The 20676-nt window shown below is 37.1% G+C and overlaps 1 protein-coding gene across 1 annotated transcript in view; it reads left to right on the top strand.

Moving 5' to 3' along the window:
* FBN2 (fibrillin 2) overlaps positions 1 to 20676 on the top strand; it is a 260207-nt gene that overhangs the window by 122598 nt on the left and 116933 nt on the right. Inside the window, exons 8-11 of the mRNA XM_043586875.1 lie at positions 3473 to 3598; positions 15533 to 15685; positions 17174 to 17407; positions 18365 to 18502. Of these exons, the coding sequence (XP_043442810.1) occupies positions 3473 to 3598; positions 15533 to 15685; positions 17174 to 17407; positions 18365 to 18502 (651 nt within the window). The remainder of the gene's footprint in view (positions 1 to 3472; positions 3599 to 15532; positions 15686 to 17173; positions 17408 to 18364; positions 18503 to 20676) is intronic.

The raw sequence follows: 20676 nt of genomic DNA, 5'->3' as shown, positions 1-20676 counted from the left end.
TACAACTTCAAATATAGTCCATTGAGTTGGTGATAAATAACAAATGTACATCTTTACCCCTTATATATAAGTTTCAATTTTGTAGCTATGTAGTTGGAATTGCTGCCCATTTCTCATAAAAATCTCAAGTTCAAAAAGCCAAAACCTGGCTTAACCTCAAAATGTTCCTCCATGTCCCATTCTCTGTTAATAGCACTACCATTGTCTCCCTCGCTAATCAAGCTAGAAGTTTACAATCCTGTTGCAAAAATCCTGTTGATTTCTCCTTCCTCGTGTCTCATGAATATGTATTCTCTTCCTCATCATAAGGCCTCTTCCATGCTGTCATCACTGATCACTGGACTATTCATTGTCTACATTAAACACAAGAATTACCTTTCTAAAATATTGATTTGCTTACATAATGTTTTTACTTAATTTAAACTTCTTCATAGACACCATAAATCATCTCAGAATAAAAGTCAAAGTCCTTGGGAGGACTCTCCAGGGTTCATAGTATGACTAACTAGCTAAACTTCACTTCTGTCAACTTCCTACCCATTCTGGTATACTTTCCATGCTCCAACTGTGCTATATTTTCAGATATACTCACCCATGCTGGTTTCTATTCTTGTTGTTCTTTATTAGTCTAAAACTGACTGCATTCTACTTGCCACAGTAATTGGTTCAGGACTCCAGCCCTTTGCCAATCAGCATATTCTCCTGGCTAAAGGAATATAGATCAAACATTAGGACAAAAGAGAAGATTTGCAGGTGCTCGTGGGAAAACGTTTTCTCTCTCCTAAGAGAAAGCCCTGGGAAGAGACACCCTCTCTTCTAACTAGATGTCCTAGTCAAAGGTCTAGCCTAGAACTGCTACAGCCTTTTTGCTCCCATCAAGGAAGGCAGTCTAAGAATCAAGTCAAAGCACAGAGGATTGCATAGTTGAACACATCTCAGAGAAACTGAGCAACAGACCTTGGCTTAAACCAATCCTGACGTCCATGCCTATGGACATCCAAATACGTAAGCTGTTAAATATTTCCTTTATGTCCATTTAGACCAGTTTTTCTGATATCTGCCCACAAAAGCCTCCAAACTGATAAATAAACTTTAAAAAATATTTCAAGGGAATGTGGGTGGAGGCACATCAGATATGCAGAGGATGTATGAAACCAACTCCTTTTATTAAGACTTTGCCTTTTGCTGTGAATACACTCCTCACCCTTAGACACACTTATTTATATCTCACCATGCAGTGTATACTTTATATTTGCACACATCCTTCTTACCATAAACATTAATGATAAATTTAAATATTAATTGATGAATAAATATTGGGCATGACTGCATTGAAATGCAGAGTGTTTTGGTCAGTTAAAAATAAAGCACTGAATTTTAAAAATTAGGGTAGGGAGTCTACCCAAAAATGAAATAAATTCCTATTTTTCATATAGGATTCCTAAATACTTGAGCGAGAGCCTTTTACATACAATTACTTGGAAGCTAACTTTTTTAAGGTTTGTAGTTAATTCTAAGAATTTTGAAACATGGAGTTTTTGTACAATAAAATATTTAACACAAAACCACAAATTTAATATCACTCCATGTGTTCCTCTCTGTTCCAGATTTTTTAACGAAAAAGAAAAATGTCAAACATCTTTTAGTTTTCTACTCTTTGTTGTTAAGGAGGGTATTTGGAAATAGAGCACAAAGAAGCTCTTTATTATGAAAGGAAATGCCTAGAAATAAGAGTTAATGCTTAAATGAAGGACTTAAGGTTTCTAATTTTTAAGAATTTAGATCAATCCTGGTCTTCATAAGTGCCTTGACTGTTGGTATGACTTTAAAGGATCAGAAGGCAACTTGTGGTGTTTCACCTTTGTGCTGCTTCCTACTTTACTGTGTTCTGTTCTCTTTTATAGTGTTCCTTATCCTGGAGTGATTGATCAATGTAATTGGTGATTAAAGTGTAAATTTCTAGCCTCCTTTCTGTTCTGAATCCACGTTCAGTTTTATTAAGGAGCACTGCACTTAGATAGCAGTATAAGATGCAATAGGTCCTAATTTTGCACACATGGTTTCATTTTGTTGGATTAAATCTGATGGTAACAGCACCACATTATGTATTTGCTTCTCATGAAGTCAATTCATGTTAGAATTCTGCTCTCTCTTAGGGAATTGGTCAATTTTGATTTGTACCACTGTGCCTTCAGTGGCTAACTGCTAAACCTCAAATGAAGATATTATTTCAGGGAATGTCTGAATCTGATAAATTTTTTTATGAGAACATTCCAAGAAGACACACAGGCTTATAGTTATTTCATGACGCAGCTTGTAGTCAAGAGTAACTTGTCAGACTAAATGGGGAAAAAAAGAATGATTAGATTAATAGAGGAATTCAAAAAAGAGATTGCCAACCATTTCTGAAAATTGTGGGGTTTAAAATTTCTTTCGTTGTATTTACAAGAATATAATTTTTTCCTGTTTTGATACATTAAAAAATATATATGCAAATTAAAAAAAAACCAAAAGAATCTAAAAGCTCAGGTTTGCTGGTCAGTAATCATCCATGTTTATGACTTTTCCCTGTATTCATTGGTCTTTGTGCTTTAAAGAAGATGGCCAACTACTGGGTTTCCCTTACAATTGCTCATTTCCTTGTAAATGTATTAGCAATTAGCTCCCAGTGTACCTAATTGTAGTTTTGTTTGACTTTCGACCTTTCTCTGCTTACTGAACTAGAAGAAAAATAGATTAAGGCTTATGTAAATGGCCAGGTTTTCTGCTTTAGTGAAAGCTTAAAAGAAAGACCTTTGATTAACGTGTAAGGGGATAGACTAGTCCCAGCATTGAGTAAGCTGAACGGGTAAGTGCAGGGAGGTACAATAGGAAAACTGGACACCTCCCAAAGCCTCCCAACTTTGCCCTCTGCCATGTTTCTGTATTATTTTAGATTTAAAGTTAATTCCCAGAATGTCAAATATACCCATATTCAAATGGAAGTACGAAAACATATCCTGAAGCCAAATAGAAAAAAAAAAAATTTGTGCTGCCTCTGTTGGCTCAAATAATTAGTGTGAAAATTAGCTATAAATTTTTAAATGTATTTAGTTATTCCACATTTTAAAATGTAATCCCGTATGTGTTTTTTAAAAACCATAGTAGGATAATTCCTAATTGATGTAGAATGGAAACTAAAACATTGACATTTTTACTTATTTTCAATTTAAGTTGCATTTGGGGGGGAGAAAAGGATATAGAGTTTTGCTTTAGTTGGCGTTGTTTTACTGCCATGGGAGTTTGCTTTCATCTCAGTTCCCATAGATGTGTGTGAGAAATTCTTCAGGGTCTGAAACAAGAATATATTCAGGGTTATATGATCTGACCTAATCAACCATGAGTACTCTGATACTCTTAAAAAAAAAATCCCTTGTAAAAGCTATTTAATGGAGGCCTTTCTCAATCATCTTCTCCTCCTTCCCTTGATTAGACATCGATGAGTGCAGCGTCATTCCTGGGATATGTGTGACTGGCGAATGTTCCAACACCGTGGGAAGCTATTTTTGCGTTTGTCCACGTGGATATGTAACCTCAACAGATGGCTCTCGGTGCATCGGTAAGCCTTGGATTTTTGAAGGCACAATACAGTGCTCCTTTATAATAACAGAATAGCCCAAACACGTATGAAGATGGCAACGATTATAAAACCATTGGGTAAATGGCTGAAAAGGTTGTTTAAAATAAATGGTACCACTATTGAGGGATTGATAGACCAGGTGCTCTTTGCAAAGACTTCAGTTTCACAAGCCATCTGGGTTTGTTTTATGTTGTCAGAGTCATTTTGGAAATGAAGAAAGACTTCCTCAAGACATTGCTCTTGGCCAGTGCTAGAGACAAAAAGGCCGGAGAAAGATTTTTTTTTAATCTGCCTTGGAAGCCGGGATGTAGTAATTAAAGTTTCTTTTGTTGCTATGCATTCATTATGAATGCATGTCAGTGTCTTATTTACTTAGAGCTTATTTATTTTAGTGAAAATAATTATTGCAGAAAAGAAATTGACACCTTTAATTTTGTGTTTTAAACATATTCAGAGTAGAGCCAAATACATTTGTATGTTTTCCTTTGTTTAGACAAATGAAACACTGCTTCTCAGTTATGATGTAGGTCATCCTTTATTGAGCAAAGCTTAAACTTAGGGCAACCATCCAACAGTGAACATGAGGGATGGGGATCCCTCCTTCAAAATACTGTGTTGTCATCCTAAATAATAGAAGAACAACAATGGCTGTCATAGAAGAAACAGAGGTAGTGGTAGTGAAAATAATAGCATTTATGGGGCACCTGGGTGGCTTGGTCAGTTGGGCGTCTGATTTTGGCTCAGGTCATGAACTCATGGTTCATGGGTTCGACCCTGTGTCGGGCTCTGTGCTGACACCCCGGAGCCTGGAGCCTGCTTTGGATTCTGTCTTCCTCTCTCTGTTCCTCCGCTGCTCGCACTCTGTCTCTCTCTCTCTCTCTCTCTCTCTCTCTCTCTCTCTCAAAAATAAATAAAAATTTTAAAAATTAAAATAAATAATAGTTACCATTTATGAGACACATGCCACATGTAAGGCCTTGGACAGCTATCTTATCTCATTATCTCATAGCTGTGGGACCTTGAGCAATATACTGACCTGTCTGTATTTCAGTTTCTTCTAGTAAATGTGCAATAAAATATTCTTTATTGTTTTTTTCCTTTTTTTTAACTTCAAGTTAGTTAACCTATAGTGTAATATTGGTTTCAGGAGTAGAATTTAGTGATTCATCACTTACGTATATCACCCAGGGCTCAACCCAACACATGCCCTCCTTAATGCCCATCACCCATTTAGCTCATCCCTCCCTCCATACCCCTCCATCAACCCTCAGTTCTCTATATTTAAGAATCTCTTATGGTTTGCCTCCTTCTCTGTTTTTATTTTATTTTTCCTTCCCTTCCCCTGTGTTCATAAAATATATTGTTATTATGAGGAGGAGAAGAAGGATATATATGCCTGCACTGGACCCATATGTTATGTAATCCTTGTAATAGCTCTGTGTGATATGTGTAATTATTCAGATTTGCAGACAATGACATTTGAGGTTCAGAGAATTTAAGTGACTTACACAATAGTACAGAGCCAATAGATGGAACCAGTGTTCTTATCCAGATTGCTCCAGTAACACCTGCATCTGTGTTACTGCCCCACTACGCTGCCTCCTTACCTACTTTAAGGCAGTGGATAACCTGTGTCTAAATATCAAGGTCTTAGCCTGAATGGTTTCTTTAGCACCATATGAACAATCTGCTTTAAGAGGTAGGATGTCTGCTTCTAGCCTTCCTCTCCCCTCTTAGAGTGACAAGATTTGAATGATAGTTGTTTGTTCTTTATGAATGCATCAAAGTTCCTATCTTACGTTAGGTCAAACATTTTATGTGGAATATTAGGTCTATAACATGGAGAAAATTTAATCAGTTTTAGGGTCAGTATGCCCATTGATTCACTGCATGTAAGTCTAATTTATGTAACATAATTTCAAAGTCAGCTGTCAGTGAGAGTTGAAAACTAGTAAGAACTACCCCCACTGGCTTGATTTTCTAAAACTGTGTAGGAAGATACTGTGTGTACACACACATCCACACATTCACCACCTTGAAACAGACATAGACCCAACACTGTAGGAGAAATAGCCATTTGGAAGCGATCATTGAACATCACTTGCTGGATGCCATTGACCCTGGTTTCAGGAAACTTATGTTCTAGAATATGGCAAGGTGAAAAAGGGAGGCTGGAGACGTAAGCGACTCTATTATTGTGAAGTTCTGGAAATCCAAGTAAGGTATTTTATTTGGTAGGCACTGTAGAGTAATTGAAGGCCTTTGAGAATGGATTGGAATGGAGGTTTTTAAGGGGTGATAAGGGAAATAAATTAGCTAGAAAGAAGAATTTGACGCAACAAATGTTAGTCTTTTATATTTCCAAATTATATCCTCATGTTTGATTTTTTAAAATTTCTAAATATTTTAGTCAACAATTTGTGTTCATTTTTTTTTTTGCATTGAAAAAGAGGCATAGTCTTTGTTATATTCTGATAATCAAGATCAAGATTCCCAGTGATTTATGGAGGTTGTTTCTCTTCGGTGTCAGATATTTGACTTACTTTGAAATTACCATAAACTCTCTTCATCTCTTGCCTGCCTCTGTAAAGTTTTAAGTCTTTACCTGAACATTCAAAGCCCTTCAGAACCTGGTCCCAGCTTTTATTCAAGATCCATTGCTAATAGCTTGCTGCCTCAACACTCACATTTCTGTCACTGCTGTACATGACCAAACTGCCATACCTTTGTCCATGATAGCTTCTCTTCTAAAGCATCTTGATGTCCCCTCACTGTGCTCATTAAAACCTGACTCGTCCTCTGAGTCCCCAGTTAGATGTCACATTTTCTTTTTGGGCACAATTAATCAGCCCGTCCCATAATATTTTTCATTTCCTTCATTTCTGGCTTTCTCACATTGCACAGATATTTACACTCTATATGTCAGTCAGACTATAAGCTCCATTGGTTCTGCGTTATGCTGCTCCCTGAGAGCCTCACATGATGACTTGTGTAGTCCTGTGGGCTCAATAAATCTTTTACGAATGGATAGAAAACCAGCAAATGAAGTAGATGATGTTGGATGTAAGAATTTTGTGTTGATTAATAACTGCTTTACATCATTTGGCATCCTGCTGGACGTGGTGTGTTGGGGTCCAGGATGCCCCTAAGACAAGAGCCGGCTTAAGCTTCTAAGAGCTGAGGCACTTTGAGTCCTGTGCTAAGTGTGAGAGTCTCCATTCATTTCAGTGTTGACATCCTGACCCAGGATCAAAGGAGAATCCCCTAAGGAGGGGAGAATGACACTCCAAAATTATAAAGCCATAGTTAAATTAAGTAACCACTTTAAAACATTTTTGAATAACTGTGTTACATTTGGAGTAAGGATGTGTTTTCCATATATGAAAAAAAACAAATCTGATGTTTTAATGTGTAAGAGATCTTTGATTTTAATTTTTAAAAATTTGACTCTGTATTTTCTTAGACTGTATTTGTTTATGATTGCATTATGTATGTCCTGGATATTTCTATGCTATTTATTTTATAACCACATGCATACTGACAATAATGAATTGGCTGGACTAAGAACTTTTTTTTTTTTTGAGTATGAAAATGCATGTTATCTCCATGAAGGCTTAATGCTGCCATAATTTCTTATTCTAGTTAACGAAAATATCCTGAGTCTATACCACATTATAAAGCATCAATAATCGCTTCTTGGCCTTTTGGCTAAGATCATGGGTAAAGCATTGATAAACTGCCTTTTTTTCTTTTATGGGTAGGAAAACAGTTTCATATGACAGAAGAATTTAGCTGGGCATTTTAATTTTAAACTAGGATAGTTTCCCCATTTTACTTTATACTAAATATGAAAGTCAAGTGCCTAATTTAATTTTATCTAGTATGTTTTATCAAGTTTTCTTTTTAATATCCAGGACAGAGCTTTCTTTTCAACGCAGAGTACTAACATACGTCAGTTCTAAAAAGAGTAGAAATATGCCTAATAATCTTTTTCTTAGAAGCATTTTTAATAGCCCAATTTAATGACCTTTGTGTCGTTTTAGGATACTCTGGCATTATTGATACCTAATTTCCATATTGTTATATAGGCAAAGAGAGTGATTTCCAGGCAGCAATGAGTAATTAATGAATTGATAAGAGCAGTGAGCAAATTCTGTATGCAAGATGACGTGCCTGCTGCTGTTAAGAACAGAGCCAGCAGGGACCTTGAGCAGAGATACAAAAGCACCAGTCAGCAGCAAAGCCAATGAAATTCAGAAAATGAGAGCGTTCAGAAATCTTAGAGCTACAACATCCTAGGACATTTTCTTGAGCCTTACAAAAGTTTCAGTGCACTATATTGCCTTGGAATATTCTTAAGGAAACAAAACCTGAAAACATGATGTGAAAAAAAAATAAGAACATTTCAGGCCAGAGGTGATTAATTGCTAAATCGTTTTGTAGGCACTGGATGCTATAAGTCAAAAATTCTTGAGGAAATGGGCACTGGCGTAGACTCTGGCACACAGGTAGGCGCTTCATAAAGGGAACAGAGGTTTGCCAAGCAAAGAAGAAAGGCATGAGCAAGACACAGAAACTTTGTGTGAGGGGCTCTGGAGAGGGTGCGAAGAGTTCATCTGAGAAAGAGAGCTGAGGGGAGGAAATAGTTGGAAACAAAACAAGGCAGATGGTTGAGATAAAGATTCTGTTGCTGAGGTTCTTAACTTCTGTGCTGAGGAGTATCAGATTGATCCAGAGAGCAGTGAGAGTGACTTAAGAATTTGAGCAGGACAGAGACCAGAGACGAAAATCAGTGGGGGAAAAACATTTTAAAAGAAATGGGGAAGATAGAGAGTGATGACCAGGAGATGCTCTTTCTAGGTGGCCATGGGTGTTGATCACCTGTGCACGTGCCTGTTTGCAAAACGCTTGAGAGATAACCCGAGATGCCTAAAAATGTTTAACTAAAGGGAGAAGGGGAGACAGAGAAGCAACAGTATACTGAGTAGTGTTTTACCTTTAACTTCAGAATCATGTAGAAGACAAGTGGTAGAACAGGGATACTGGTTTTAATTAGGAAGGAATGTCCTAGCAAGAAAAGGGTTATATAGTTAAGGAAGAAACACTTCATTATTTTAAGGAAAAAAATAAACCTAGGAGCCACAGTGCTTCTATTTCTTTCATTGTTCCTTGTTCTAGTTAGCCTTGTGTAATGGAAACATGAAAGCATACACGGAAGTATTTTAGGAATAGCAAGAATCTGCAGAATTAATCAAGGGGAACCCAAGTTGGCCCCAGATCATCAAAGAGGCAGGTGCAGTCCTCCAGTATCAGGGGATGCAGCCTGAGACAATGGCTTCTATTTATTGACCACCTACGATCACTAATATTCTGACCTGAGCTAACCTTATCAGTGTTTTCCGGCTGAATCCTTCATTTTTAAAGAGCAAAACTCATTCAACAGGAGATCTATTTATTTCGAGGTACAATCCCCAGCTTTTACAAAGTTTTCATCACATTGTGTAATTAACCATTAGTTCTCTTAAATTAAGCTTAGAGTAAATGTCAAGCCATGAGAAAACACTGATAAGAGTACCATTATTTTGCTTCAAGTTAGATCCATATTTTAATCAGAGAAGATGAATTGCTTCCTCTTCCACAGTGTGGTTTTAAATGAGACTTCATGTAAACCTTGTTCAGGAATGTGGTGAGGGTGATAGGAGATTATTGGAAAAATAGACTTGTTTTCATTATTTCTGGCATATCACTCCTGCAGTTAAACATCTATCAAGCGTTAGAAGGATTTGTCCTTGTTGTGTAATAAATCTGCCTCATCTGCCTTCATCCCTAATAATTCCCTATTTCAAGGGATGGTGTGCCTAGACAACTGTTAGTCCTACTGGGTGTCCCTTTTCTATCTAGATATTCTTGCATGTGACACGTTTTCAACCCAGTGCTTTCCCAAAACCATGCAATTTTTGTTATGCAAAGGAATGAGCCTCTGGTTTGGTTTGTAACATATTTTTAGGGAGACATTAACTATGGGACATCAAACTCATCTGTATTTTATCATAATATGAATTTGACTCTAAGGGTTGGAAGTAGATTGCCTGCTTCTCTGATGTTATTAGAAGAAACTAATCATAGAATTTATGAAAAAAATGTATGATTTATTTTCCAATCCTCTCTTTCTGTCCTTCCACCGTCTCACAAATGACATGGTTTCGTCCAATACATATCTTAGGGCTGAGTAGAGATTTCCAAATCATGTAAAGCAGTGGTTATTTATATTAATTGAATTTGAAGACCCCCTTGGACACACAGAAAATTGCTTTTTAGATCCACTCAGGATGATAATTCATTATCTTTGAGAAACTGCATTATAGAAAAGCAACTGGGTATTTAGTAATCATTTTAAATGAATTTGTGTTTTATTAGTCACAGTGAAGTCTCCATATATGAGAATCACAGTAGTGCCTACATATGGTGAGGCATTTTATACTGATTTTTCAGTGTTCACTGTAAATACCGATTTGTAGACCTCTCACAATATCATTGCAGATTGCGAAAGTCTGGAACTGGTATAGATTCCTGATGAGCACCTACTCGTTTTTATACATATTACCTTACTTCCAGTGTGATATTGTATTTGACCCATGAGTTGTTTATAGTGTATGGGGTTTCCATGGTTTGCAAATTTTCCACATGGGCTTGAAAAAGATGTGTTTTCTCCAGTTGTTGAATAAATCTGTCCACTAGATCAAACTTGTGACTTGTACCATTCACATTTTTTCTTTATCTACTGAATTTTGTCTGCTATATCTGCCCATTACTGAAAGAGGTGTGTAAATATTCCACTGTGATAGTAGAGCTCTCAGTTTCTCCATGTGGTTCTTTAAGTTTTTGTGTATTATATTTTGATGTTATGTTACAAAGTGAAAAATATCTAAAATATTACGTTTTCCTGGTGAATTGAACCTTTTTTTCAATATGTATTGGTTTCCTAAAATTGTTTTCTTCTTGATCTTTTCCTTAATACTTTATTTTTGTGTATTTTATTTCATTGTGCGTCACATGTTGTGAGTGGGGTTGAGAGGGTTTAAATATGTGCCTGGTGTATATTTTTCCTGTCAATCTTTCTTTTTCCTTAGATTGTAAATATATCTCCTCTAAACAGCCTAAATATTAAAAAAATATTTTTTCACAATCTGAAAATCTTTGCCTTTAAATTGAGATTTAAATCCATTTGTATTTATTATAGTAACCAATCTGTTTGTACTTCTCTTACCTTCTTTGTGCTTCTTATTTATCTTTCTTTTCTGTTACTTTTTTTCTCTTTCTTGCTCTCTTTTTTATTTATTGGTTTCCCTCCTCCCTCACACCCCATTCTTTTAAATTTATTGTTTAGAAATTATATACTTCCATTTCTGTTGTTTTAGCAGTTATCCTAGCATTTTAAGGTGCATATGTAACATAAAGTCTAAAATTAATATGTATTTTACTCATACAAAACAGTGAAAGAATATTAGGATGGTTACTGCACTTAGATCTCCCCCTCTCAACTTTTAAAAATTCTAGTCAGTTGCCACTCTGTTTGAAACAAATTATTATTTCTGTGTAATATTACAGAGTTTTTTTTATATATACCTGCATATCTAATTATTTTTCCTCATTATTCCTTCATATATTTCAAACCTTCTATTTGGAATCATCTTCCTTTTGCTTGAAGCACCTCTTCTAGAATTTCCTTTAGCAAGAATATTTTGGTAGAAAATTCTTTCTTTTTTTTTTTTAATGTTTATTTATCCTCAGGAGACAGAGAGTGTGAGTGGGGGAGGGTCAGAGAGAGAGGGAGACACAGAATCTGAAGCAGGCTCCAGGCTCTGAGCTGTCAGCCCAGAGCCTGATGTGGGGCTCGAATTCACAGACTGTGAGGTCATGGCCTGAGCGGAAGTTAGAAGGTTAACTGACTGAGCCACCCAGGCGCCTCAGAAAATTCTTTCTTTTTATGAGTTCCTGAAAATCACATTAATTTTCTCTCGGGAAAGATGGTTTCTTGGGATACAGAGTTTTAGGTTGACAGCTGTTTTATCATAGTATACAGAAGATGCAATATTCCATTGTATTTTAGCATCCATTGGTGCTATTAAGAAGCCATTGATTGGTTCAAATACTCCTTGGAAAGTAATCAGTCTCTCTTTTTAGCCATTTTTAACCTCCTTATTTTTTCTTTGTGGATCTGCAGTTTCATAGTGATGTGGCAAGCTGTGTATTTCTTTTTATTTTTCCCACTTATTGGACATCATAGATCTCAGACTGTCTTGGAACTTTGTTAGAACAGTTCTAAGATAGTATCTGTTAAATATTGCCTCTTCCCTAGTACTTTCTAGTCTCTTACTAGATGCATTTTACCTTCTGATACTCACCTCCATATTTTTTAACTGTTTTTTCATACATTCTCCACGGCTTTGTCTCTCTGAAGTACACTGAAGATAAATTATTCAGATACGTCTTGGAGCTCACTAATTCTCTTTTCAGCTATGTGCAGTATACTGTTCAATACATCCACTAGGCATTTTATTTCAGTTATGATAGTTTTCATTTATAGAGGTTTCACTGAAAGTTTTTAAGACTGTTCTATCATGGTTTATGGACCCCTTTTATCTGTTCACAGTTTCAGACTTTAATTGCCTTAAGCATATGAAATATAATTTATTTATAATTAATAATTAATTATCATTAAAAGCAGTTACAAATTGTCCACCTGTCCTGACCATTCTCATATCTGATATCTGATGTTTATTCAGCTGCTTTTGTTTATGTAGCCTTGTTTCTTTTTTGTGTTATTTACTCATTTATTTAGCTATTTATTTTTTTGTTAGCCACTCCTGTCTCTTGGGACTTTGCCTATGAGAATTCTTTGAGACCTGCTTAATATTAAGTCCTAATTTGCTGTATTTTACCTTTGTCAGTTGCACAGTATCCCTGCCTGAGGACCTCTATGTAGTATATTCTTTGAAGTTTTTCAGACCGCAGCCTAGTATGAATTGAGACACCAAAGGGTCTCTGTAAGGAAGAGCTTGGAGTTAAGATTCTTAGGAGAGGTTTTTTGTTTTTAGTTTAATTTTGTTTTGTTTTGTTTTTTAACCTCCACTCAACACTGAGGTAGAGACAGATAAGTCTCTTAGCTTCCCTCCTGTACATTATCACCTTGTCCTAAGGATATGGGTCTTTGGAGCCCTTCGTTTATGAGGGAGTTTTCTATTACTTTTTGTGTTGGAAGGGAGAATCTGGGCTTTTTATCTTTTATTTCTTGGACCCTGTGAAGCTATCAGGGCTGAAATTGAAAGTCTCCAGAGTTTTGCAGAAGCTGTAAATCTGAAACTTAGCTGTGCACTTACCTCTCAAGATCCTGTTTTCACTTCATTGTGAGACTCTGTTTTTCCCTTTCTTTCATGCCAGCTGGGTAATGTAATGTATTTTTAAAATACTTTTTCATATTTTAGGCAGGATCTTTAAATTGGGAGGGACATTCAGGGTAGCTAATCCACCATTCTGCTGGGAACACAACAAATACTGTTTTATTTAATTCTGCCACAAACCCTGTTCCGAGAAGAAGACGACTTAAATATAGTTGCAAAATCAAGCAGTAAGATTTTGATGGAAGAACTAAGTCTTCTGATTCAAGGCCATGGTTTTGCTTTTTTGTTGTTTTGTTTGGTTTTCTGAGTTTTGTCTTTCATTTTTTCTCAAACTTCATGGTACGCTCCTCCTTACAGAATCCTTGAAGACAGAAATACATTCAGCCTGCTTTGTAGTACCGAGTGTGTTTCGTAACTGAGATTATTGCTATGAGTTTAGGGCTTTCTAATCTGCCTTATCTTATTCTTGAGAAATGTAGCAATCAAGTAAATCTAGGAATATGATATCTGGGGTTCCTGGAATAAATATTCCAAAAATTAATTTCCTGGATCATTTTTGGGAATATCCACCTACCTGTGAACTTATTCCCAGTGGCAGTCTGTCCAAGCCCAGCTTGGAGAGTTCATGAAATGTCTGCCATGCAGTTTGCATGCATGCTTCAAATTGAGTACTTTGCTTTTGGGCCTAGTGACTTCCTTTTGGGAAATCAAAGGAGGTGTTCTGATTCTTAAAGGGAGTACCTTAAAGCCATTTTAACAGTAGCTTATTTATTTTTTGACAGTAGCTTAGAAGCATCCTGAGGTATACTACAGACCATTTGAGAAAATAGTATATTTGTTTCAAAGTCTGTATCTCGTACAAAACAATTTAAGCTTTACCTATTAATTGAACTTTTTGGCAACTGCTAGATTCATCTGCATCAGTGGAATGCAGCTCCTGATTGCCGTGGTACGCATTTATTCTTGCCATCATAGACAAAACTTCTTTGAAGCTTCTTGATAAAAGTTGAATCATATATAATAAACCAGACCCACAATTTTATCTCCATTGGGTACCATAAAAACAGTTTTAGTTTAAACTCACTGGGTTTATAGATGATATTAATATTTTATCCCTGTGCAATTTTGCATTTTATGTTCTCTTCTGATGACGTCTTCCAGACTTCATCTTCTGTTTTGATCCATTTGCTACTCTGCTGCCAGAGGGACCTTTTATTGTAATCAAACTTGATCATGTCAGTGCTCTACTCCCAACACTGCAGGATAATGCAAAACTCCTCACCATCACAGTCCTGCCAGGCCCCATGGTTACAGCCTGGTCCTCACCTGACTTGACTTGTCACCACCATTTGATATCATTTATTGCCCTAATTCTCAAAAATGTCTTGTCCCGCCTCATGGCTTACAACACATGTGTACACACCTCATTCATAGGTATGTACCTTGAGCCTGACTGTCCCTCAGGGTTCCAGGCTCCTGTATTCAACATCCCAGAGGTAACATGTTTTAGAGAAGCCTTGTACTATGTCCCCGAATCCTGTTTTCCCCCTTGTCTTCCTGTCTCAGCTGTCTAAGTCAAAAACTTAGGAAATTTCCAAGACTCTCTTAATCTCATACCCTACTCCCAAGCAATTCCCCCTGGGCTGTACCTTCAAAATATATCTGCCATCTGATTGCTTTTATCATTGTCACTGCTACCACCATCATCTGGGTCCCCATTTTCTGTCACCAATTCCCATCACTGGTATTCCTGCACTCACCACTGTCAACAGCCAAAGAGTTCTTTTTAAAAATGTAAACCATTATCTTTCCTCTAACTGAAAGCATCCAGTGACTCTTACAGCACTCCATATAAAATTGAAAAGTCCTTCTCTAATGGTTCACGTGGTATTGTGTTTGGTATTTCTCTGAGCTTAGAGTCTTCCACTCTCCTTTTGTGTTCCCTTCTCTGGCTGCGTTGGCCCCTTGTTTTTACACACATTGAGCACATCCCCTTTTTCTTCTTCCAACTTCTTCCCTCAGATAATCACATGGCACCTGGTCTCATACCATGCAGGTCTCTGCTCAGATGTCACTGGCTCAGAGGAGCTGTTTGTGATCAACCTTTCTAGAACAGGAGCTGTATCGGTCAGGTATTGCTGTGTAACAAACAGCCGTAAACGCTCAGTGGTGAACAGCACTGTGCGTCTGCAAGTCAGCTGGAGATTGGATAATCTAGGCTGGAATTGGGCTCTTACTTTCTTTCAAGCTCTGGCTCTATAATGTGGGCTCACATCTGCTTTGTGTCTTTCATTACTGTATGCCTGGGATATGACATGGAATAGGTCAGTGAGTATTTGCTTAGAAAATGAGTAAGGGAATGAACAAATGTCATAGAAAGCAAAAGAACAAATAGGTATAATAGAGGTTAAGTAAGATTACCTTCACTTAGCCTCTTCTAATATGTAAAGTAATGGATGTAAGAACCTGAAATAATTCTTCCACGCCTTCTCTTTTGTTTCCACATGTTCAGATCAGAGAACAGGCACGTGTTTCTCGGGCCTGGTGAATGGTCGCTGTGCACAAGAGCTCCCGGGCAGAATGACAAAAATGCAATGCTGCTGTGAGCCCGGCCGCTGCTGGGGTATCGGAACCATTCCTGAGGCCTGTCCCGTCAGAGGCTCCGGTGAGCAGCTGCCTGCTTTGCTTGTCTCCTCAGGATGGGCAGTGTTAGGAAAATCAGCAGCAATAATGTACTTGGCTCTTCTGAAAGTCCAGTCATATGTGTATTCCTCTCTCTGTCTTCAGTATGACTAGGGTATTTTGGGGAGGGATAGGGAAGCATTGTTTATTTGGGATCAGTTTTTATTATATCCACTGTATTAATATCAGAAAAATTCCTGAAAGCTGATTATGACTGGTCTTTGAGTAGTTTTAAAAATTATTCTGAACATCAATATTTCAATTCATTTTAGAAATCTGCTTATCTTTCATGTCAGAGCTATGACTGTCTTTGAGTAACCTCCATTTATATTTTATTTCATAAGTGCCCCTATTTTCTAGTAACCCAATCCTTGGAGATATTTCCTCATTTCTAATGACCTGAATATTAAGAATACAAGGGTAGAAGGACACCTGTCATTCATTTTGCTGTATTAAGTAACCATATAATTGAGGTTGTATGTGGAAATTACTTTAGGTTAAATGGGAAGTAACTCCTCTTGTTAATGTGATATGAATGGTAAATTATAATTAATGTTTATCAGTTACATATAGGCATTCAATATGTCTTATTATGTAGCCTTTATGTTAAATTATAGTATTGTGAAAACAACTAAACTATGTGAACTATTCTTCTAAAGATAGGTGTCTATATGTACTGTTATGGAGAAAAATACTAAGGCATATTCCTTCAAAATCTCTAAGCTATCCAGCATCAAAATTGAGTAGTAAAAAGTGTTAAAAAAAAAGTACCAATAATGCATATAATTTTGGAAACTAATGGTCTCACTAGTAGTATTAACCCTGAGACAATTGCTTCAGTGAAATAATCTTCATTTCTACCGACACAGTGCCGTAATTCTGAGAACAGATAAGAAAATAAGGAGATGACTTATAGGCTTGCTTCTTTTCTCTCAGTTTTAATACTTGGGAAAATAAGGCGAAGATTGAAAAGCTGACTAAACACTGTCTTCTGTTAAAATCCATATTAGAAAAAAAAGTATTTTCTGAAGCCACCTTAATCACGTAAAGAAAAGAAAGGAGATAGGAACAATGTGTAGGTGCAATGCTGATGAAGTTTTCATTAAAACCAAATATAAATAATGAATCACTTAAAGCTTTCGTTTTCATCCATTTAACAAAACTTCTTGCATTCATAGTTATATCTGGAATTTTACAAGTTGCACTTGGGGAGATAAAATCAAAATGCACATATAGACAATTCTTTGGTTATACAACCCAGTTAAAATAGGGCAAATAGGTTTTAATTTTTTTTCTGAAACATCTCTACCATTTCCTGCTACTGCTAGCATTGAAAACATTTATCAAGATAATATCTTCCTTGTTCAGACCAAATAATAGAGATAATCTAAAATAATCTTAAAGTAGAGAGATGGTTTTTATCGTGCAGAAGGTCATCCATCCATGTTTAACTGATGTTTTTTTCTTCTAGAGGAATATCGTAGACTTTGCATGGATGGACTTCCAATAGGAGGGATTCCAGGGAGTGCTGGTTCCAGACCTGGAGGCACTGGGGGGAATGGCTTTGCCCCAAGTGGCAATGGCAATGGCTATGGCCCAGGAGGGACAGGCTTCATCCCCATCCCTGGAGGCAATGGCTTTTCTCCTGGAGTTGGGGGAGCTGGTGTAGGAGCCGGAGGACAGGGGCCCATCATCACTGGACTAAGTGAGTGTTCACTCTTTGTGTAGACACTCCAGTTTTCTGCCTTAAATGATACTTTAATACCTAACATCTTTTTCAGAAGGGGTGTGTGTGTGTGTGTGTGTGTGTGTGTGTGCGCGCGCGCGCATGTGCATGTGTGTAAAACTTATTTCAAGATCTAAAATAATGTAGTAGTAAAAAATTCTTAGGAAAATGCTGTTTTTCTCTTCCATAAGCTTTCTAAATTGGAGACAGGAAGAGTGACCCGAGTTCGCTTTGAAAATAAAGACAAGAGCATGGTAACACTCCAGTCCAGATGATGCCATTAAAGAGCATGTTTTTGGTTCCAGTATATTTCATTTGGCCGTTTGGAGCTGCCCTGTTCATACACCCCTTGAATTATTTTCCAGGACCATTTTTCAACTGAGATAAACTGAATAAGTCTTGCTCTTGCTCTGTGCCTATCCAAATATTTTAATGAAATATCTTTCTTTTCCTCACCCTTTTTTGTTGAATAACTTGGGCTTCCAGCCAGAACTGGCATTGGCGTACTTGATATTTAAGTCCATTCTTTTTATAAGAACTACTCTTGCTAATAATATTTAATGATGTCCTACAGTGTTCTGTTTATTCTTTTTGGCATGTGGCCTATTTACTATATCTGAATATTCAGCACAGTTACCAAAAAAAGGGGGGGGGGAATGGAAAGCATTCAAATGTACAGTAGAACATTCCTGAAATTTTGAAAAGACGACACTATGGGCAGGGTTTCCAGATGTATAACTTAACAAATGCAAGTTACTACCATGTGTCTCAGGAATATCTTTCAGATTTTCAACATTCAAGTTTTAATGTAGAATAATGTGAGCCTTTGATATGTGCACCTGAGTGGACTATGAAATAGCCTTTTAAAAATCAGCTTTAATAAAAGCAGTGCATGTTGTAATGATGAAACACCACTTGTGCTTTCTTTCTGTGTAGCTATTCTGAACCAGACAATAGATATCTGTAAGCACCATGCTAATCTGTGTTTAAATGGACGCTGCATACCTACCGTGTCTAGCTACCGATGTGAATGCAACATGGGGTACAAGCAGGATTCAAATGGGGACTGCATAGGTAAGCTCATGATTCTTTAACCCTTCTGTGTTTTTTCATAGCTTTAGGAACAAATTGGACTGGATATCATTCAAACAAGAGTCTTTTGAAGCAAAGCTAATTTCCAGCGTGTCTCTGCTGTGTGCATGGTCTTCCATAGGCTCTTTCAAGAATCTGCCACTTTTTCACATGCTAAATATTGAGATTTCTGTCTCTGCCTCTCTCTTTCCTTCCTTCATAGCTGAACAGCACTGGATATATGGTAGTGTCGTCACCATGCAGAAGAAGGTGCAGATTGGGAGGTTACAGTTGATGAGTCACTTTTGGACATATGGAGTATTAGGTATCTGGGACATTGAGTTATAAGGGTCTAAAGCTAATGGGAGTATTCAGAGCTAGAGTTACAGATCGAGGCATCAGTGAAATTCAGGTGACTGTGAGAACCGTGACGGTGAGTATTGTCACCCAGGCTGAACGAACCCCAGCAGGAGTAGAAAGATAACAGTAGCACTGTGGCTGCAACCCTGTGCAATAGCAGCATGGTCCCATAAACAAAACCCAGTAATAGCATTGGTGAGATACCCAGATAATCCAAAAGTATTACGTCACTGAAGCTCCACAGGGTACCCTTTGAAGAGAAAAGTATCGGCAAGTGAGAAGTATGGCAGAAATATCATGAGGACCGAAAAATCTTTTGGATTTTATGATGAAGAGGGTTTTGATGATCTCTTGAGAATAGTTTTAGTTTAGGAGTAGTTTAGGGAATGGTTGTGTATATGTTTCATGATTAGTATAACCCTAAATATACCCTATTTGGGTTCACATCTTCTGTTAAAGCATACAGATGACAAGACCAGGAATAGATAGTATCATAATTTTGCCAGGGCAAACTGAAAAGTTTTAAGTGCACTATGATTATGAGGGAAGATGTGAGCCAAATGTGCTGTTTTGGAAAAACCAATTATTGTAAACTAATACAGAGTTCTAAGATCAGAATGATTCAGTGAGGCTTACCTCAGGATCCTCATGTACAGTTGCACAAGTTTTGCGCTGCACAAGTCTAGAGGGGCCATTCACATAATCTATATAAATGTCTTACCCTAGGGTTTTACAGGAGCCCTGGCTTAGCTGATACTCCCGGACACTGGTTTAAGTGATAGACCAGGTGATTATTTTTGGATCACTGTGAAATACTGATATATTTATTATTATATGACTTGTAAGTGACTTTCCTCTTAGAAAACATGATTATAAGCATACAATGTATAAAATCTTGTACATACACACAAAATCAATTGAAACATGATTGACTTTTGTTTAATGTATATTTATTTTTGAGACAGAGAGAGACAGAATATGAGTGGGGAAGGGGAAATGAGAGAGGGAGACACAGAATCCAAAGCAGGCTCCAGGCTCTGAGCTGTCAGCACAGTGCCCGACACAGGGCTTGAACTCACGAACCATGAGATCGTGATCTGAACTGAAGTCAGGTGGCCAACCGACTGAACCACCCAGGAGTCCCATGATTGACTTTTTTTTTTTTTGCTACTAATGTTTGTGACTCATATGTCACTGCATGATTCACTAACCAACAAATAAAAATAGGCCAAAAGTTAAATATTTTATTTCATTTAGCTACAGACCACCATTTAGTTCATATTAGCACCCAGGTGTACTTCATTCTACCTAGGAAAACACCTGTACTCTGGGGGATTCTGTGAAACATTGGCATAAAGAATTATCTTTAAGGATCAAAAGTTTTTTTCTGTAGTCATGTGTGCAATCCAGCATCTCCTTAACCAGGGTTTGTGTAGAGAATTAAGTCCTACAGAAAGTGATTTCAGTAACTATTTTCATGAATCCCCCCAAGGGTGATGCACAGGTAGTATAACTCCAGATGCAAAGGATAGGAGCTAATCACATACAATGGGTGTCCTAAATAGGTCCTTCCTTTTCTGGAACCCACATGAGAAGGGCTGCTACCACCCTTTTTAAAAACTCTGTCTATGGTAGCATTGGGATTGCACGTCTGTACAGTTAAGGTATTAATATACCTCTCACTTTTGTATTTTACCCAAACGTTGTTACAGACAGTTCCATTCTAGATTGGTCTCATCCTCTGGTCCTGCAAAGTTAAAACCTAAGCAAGATTATCTTTCTAACCATAGTAATTCATAGAGACAAAGATAAATATC

This window comes from Prionailurus bengalensis, chromosome A1 (genome assembly GCF_016509475.1).
Source record: "Prionailurus bengalensis isolate Pbe53 chromosome A1, Fcat_Pben_1.1_paternal_pri, whole genome shotgun sequence".
NCBI classification, from domain to species: Eukaryota; Metazoa; Chordata; class Mammalia; order Carnivora; family Felidae; genus Prionailurus; species Prionailurus bengalensis.
This window is presented reverse-complemented; position numbering and strand designations above follow the sequence as displayed.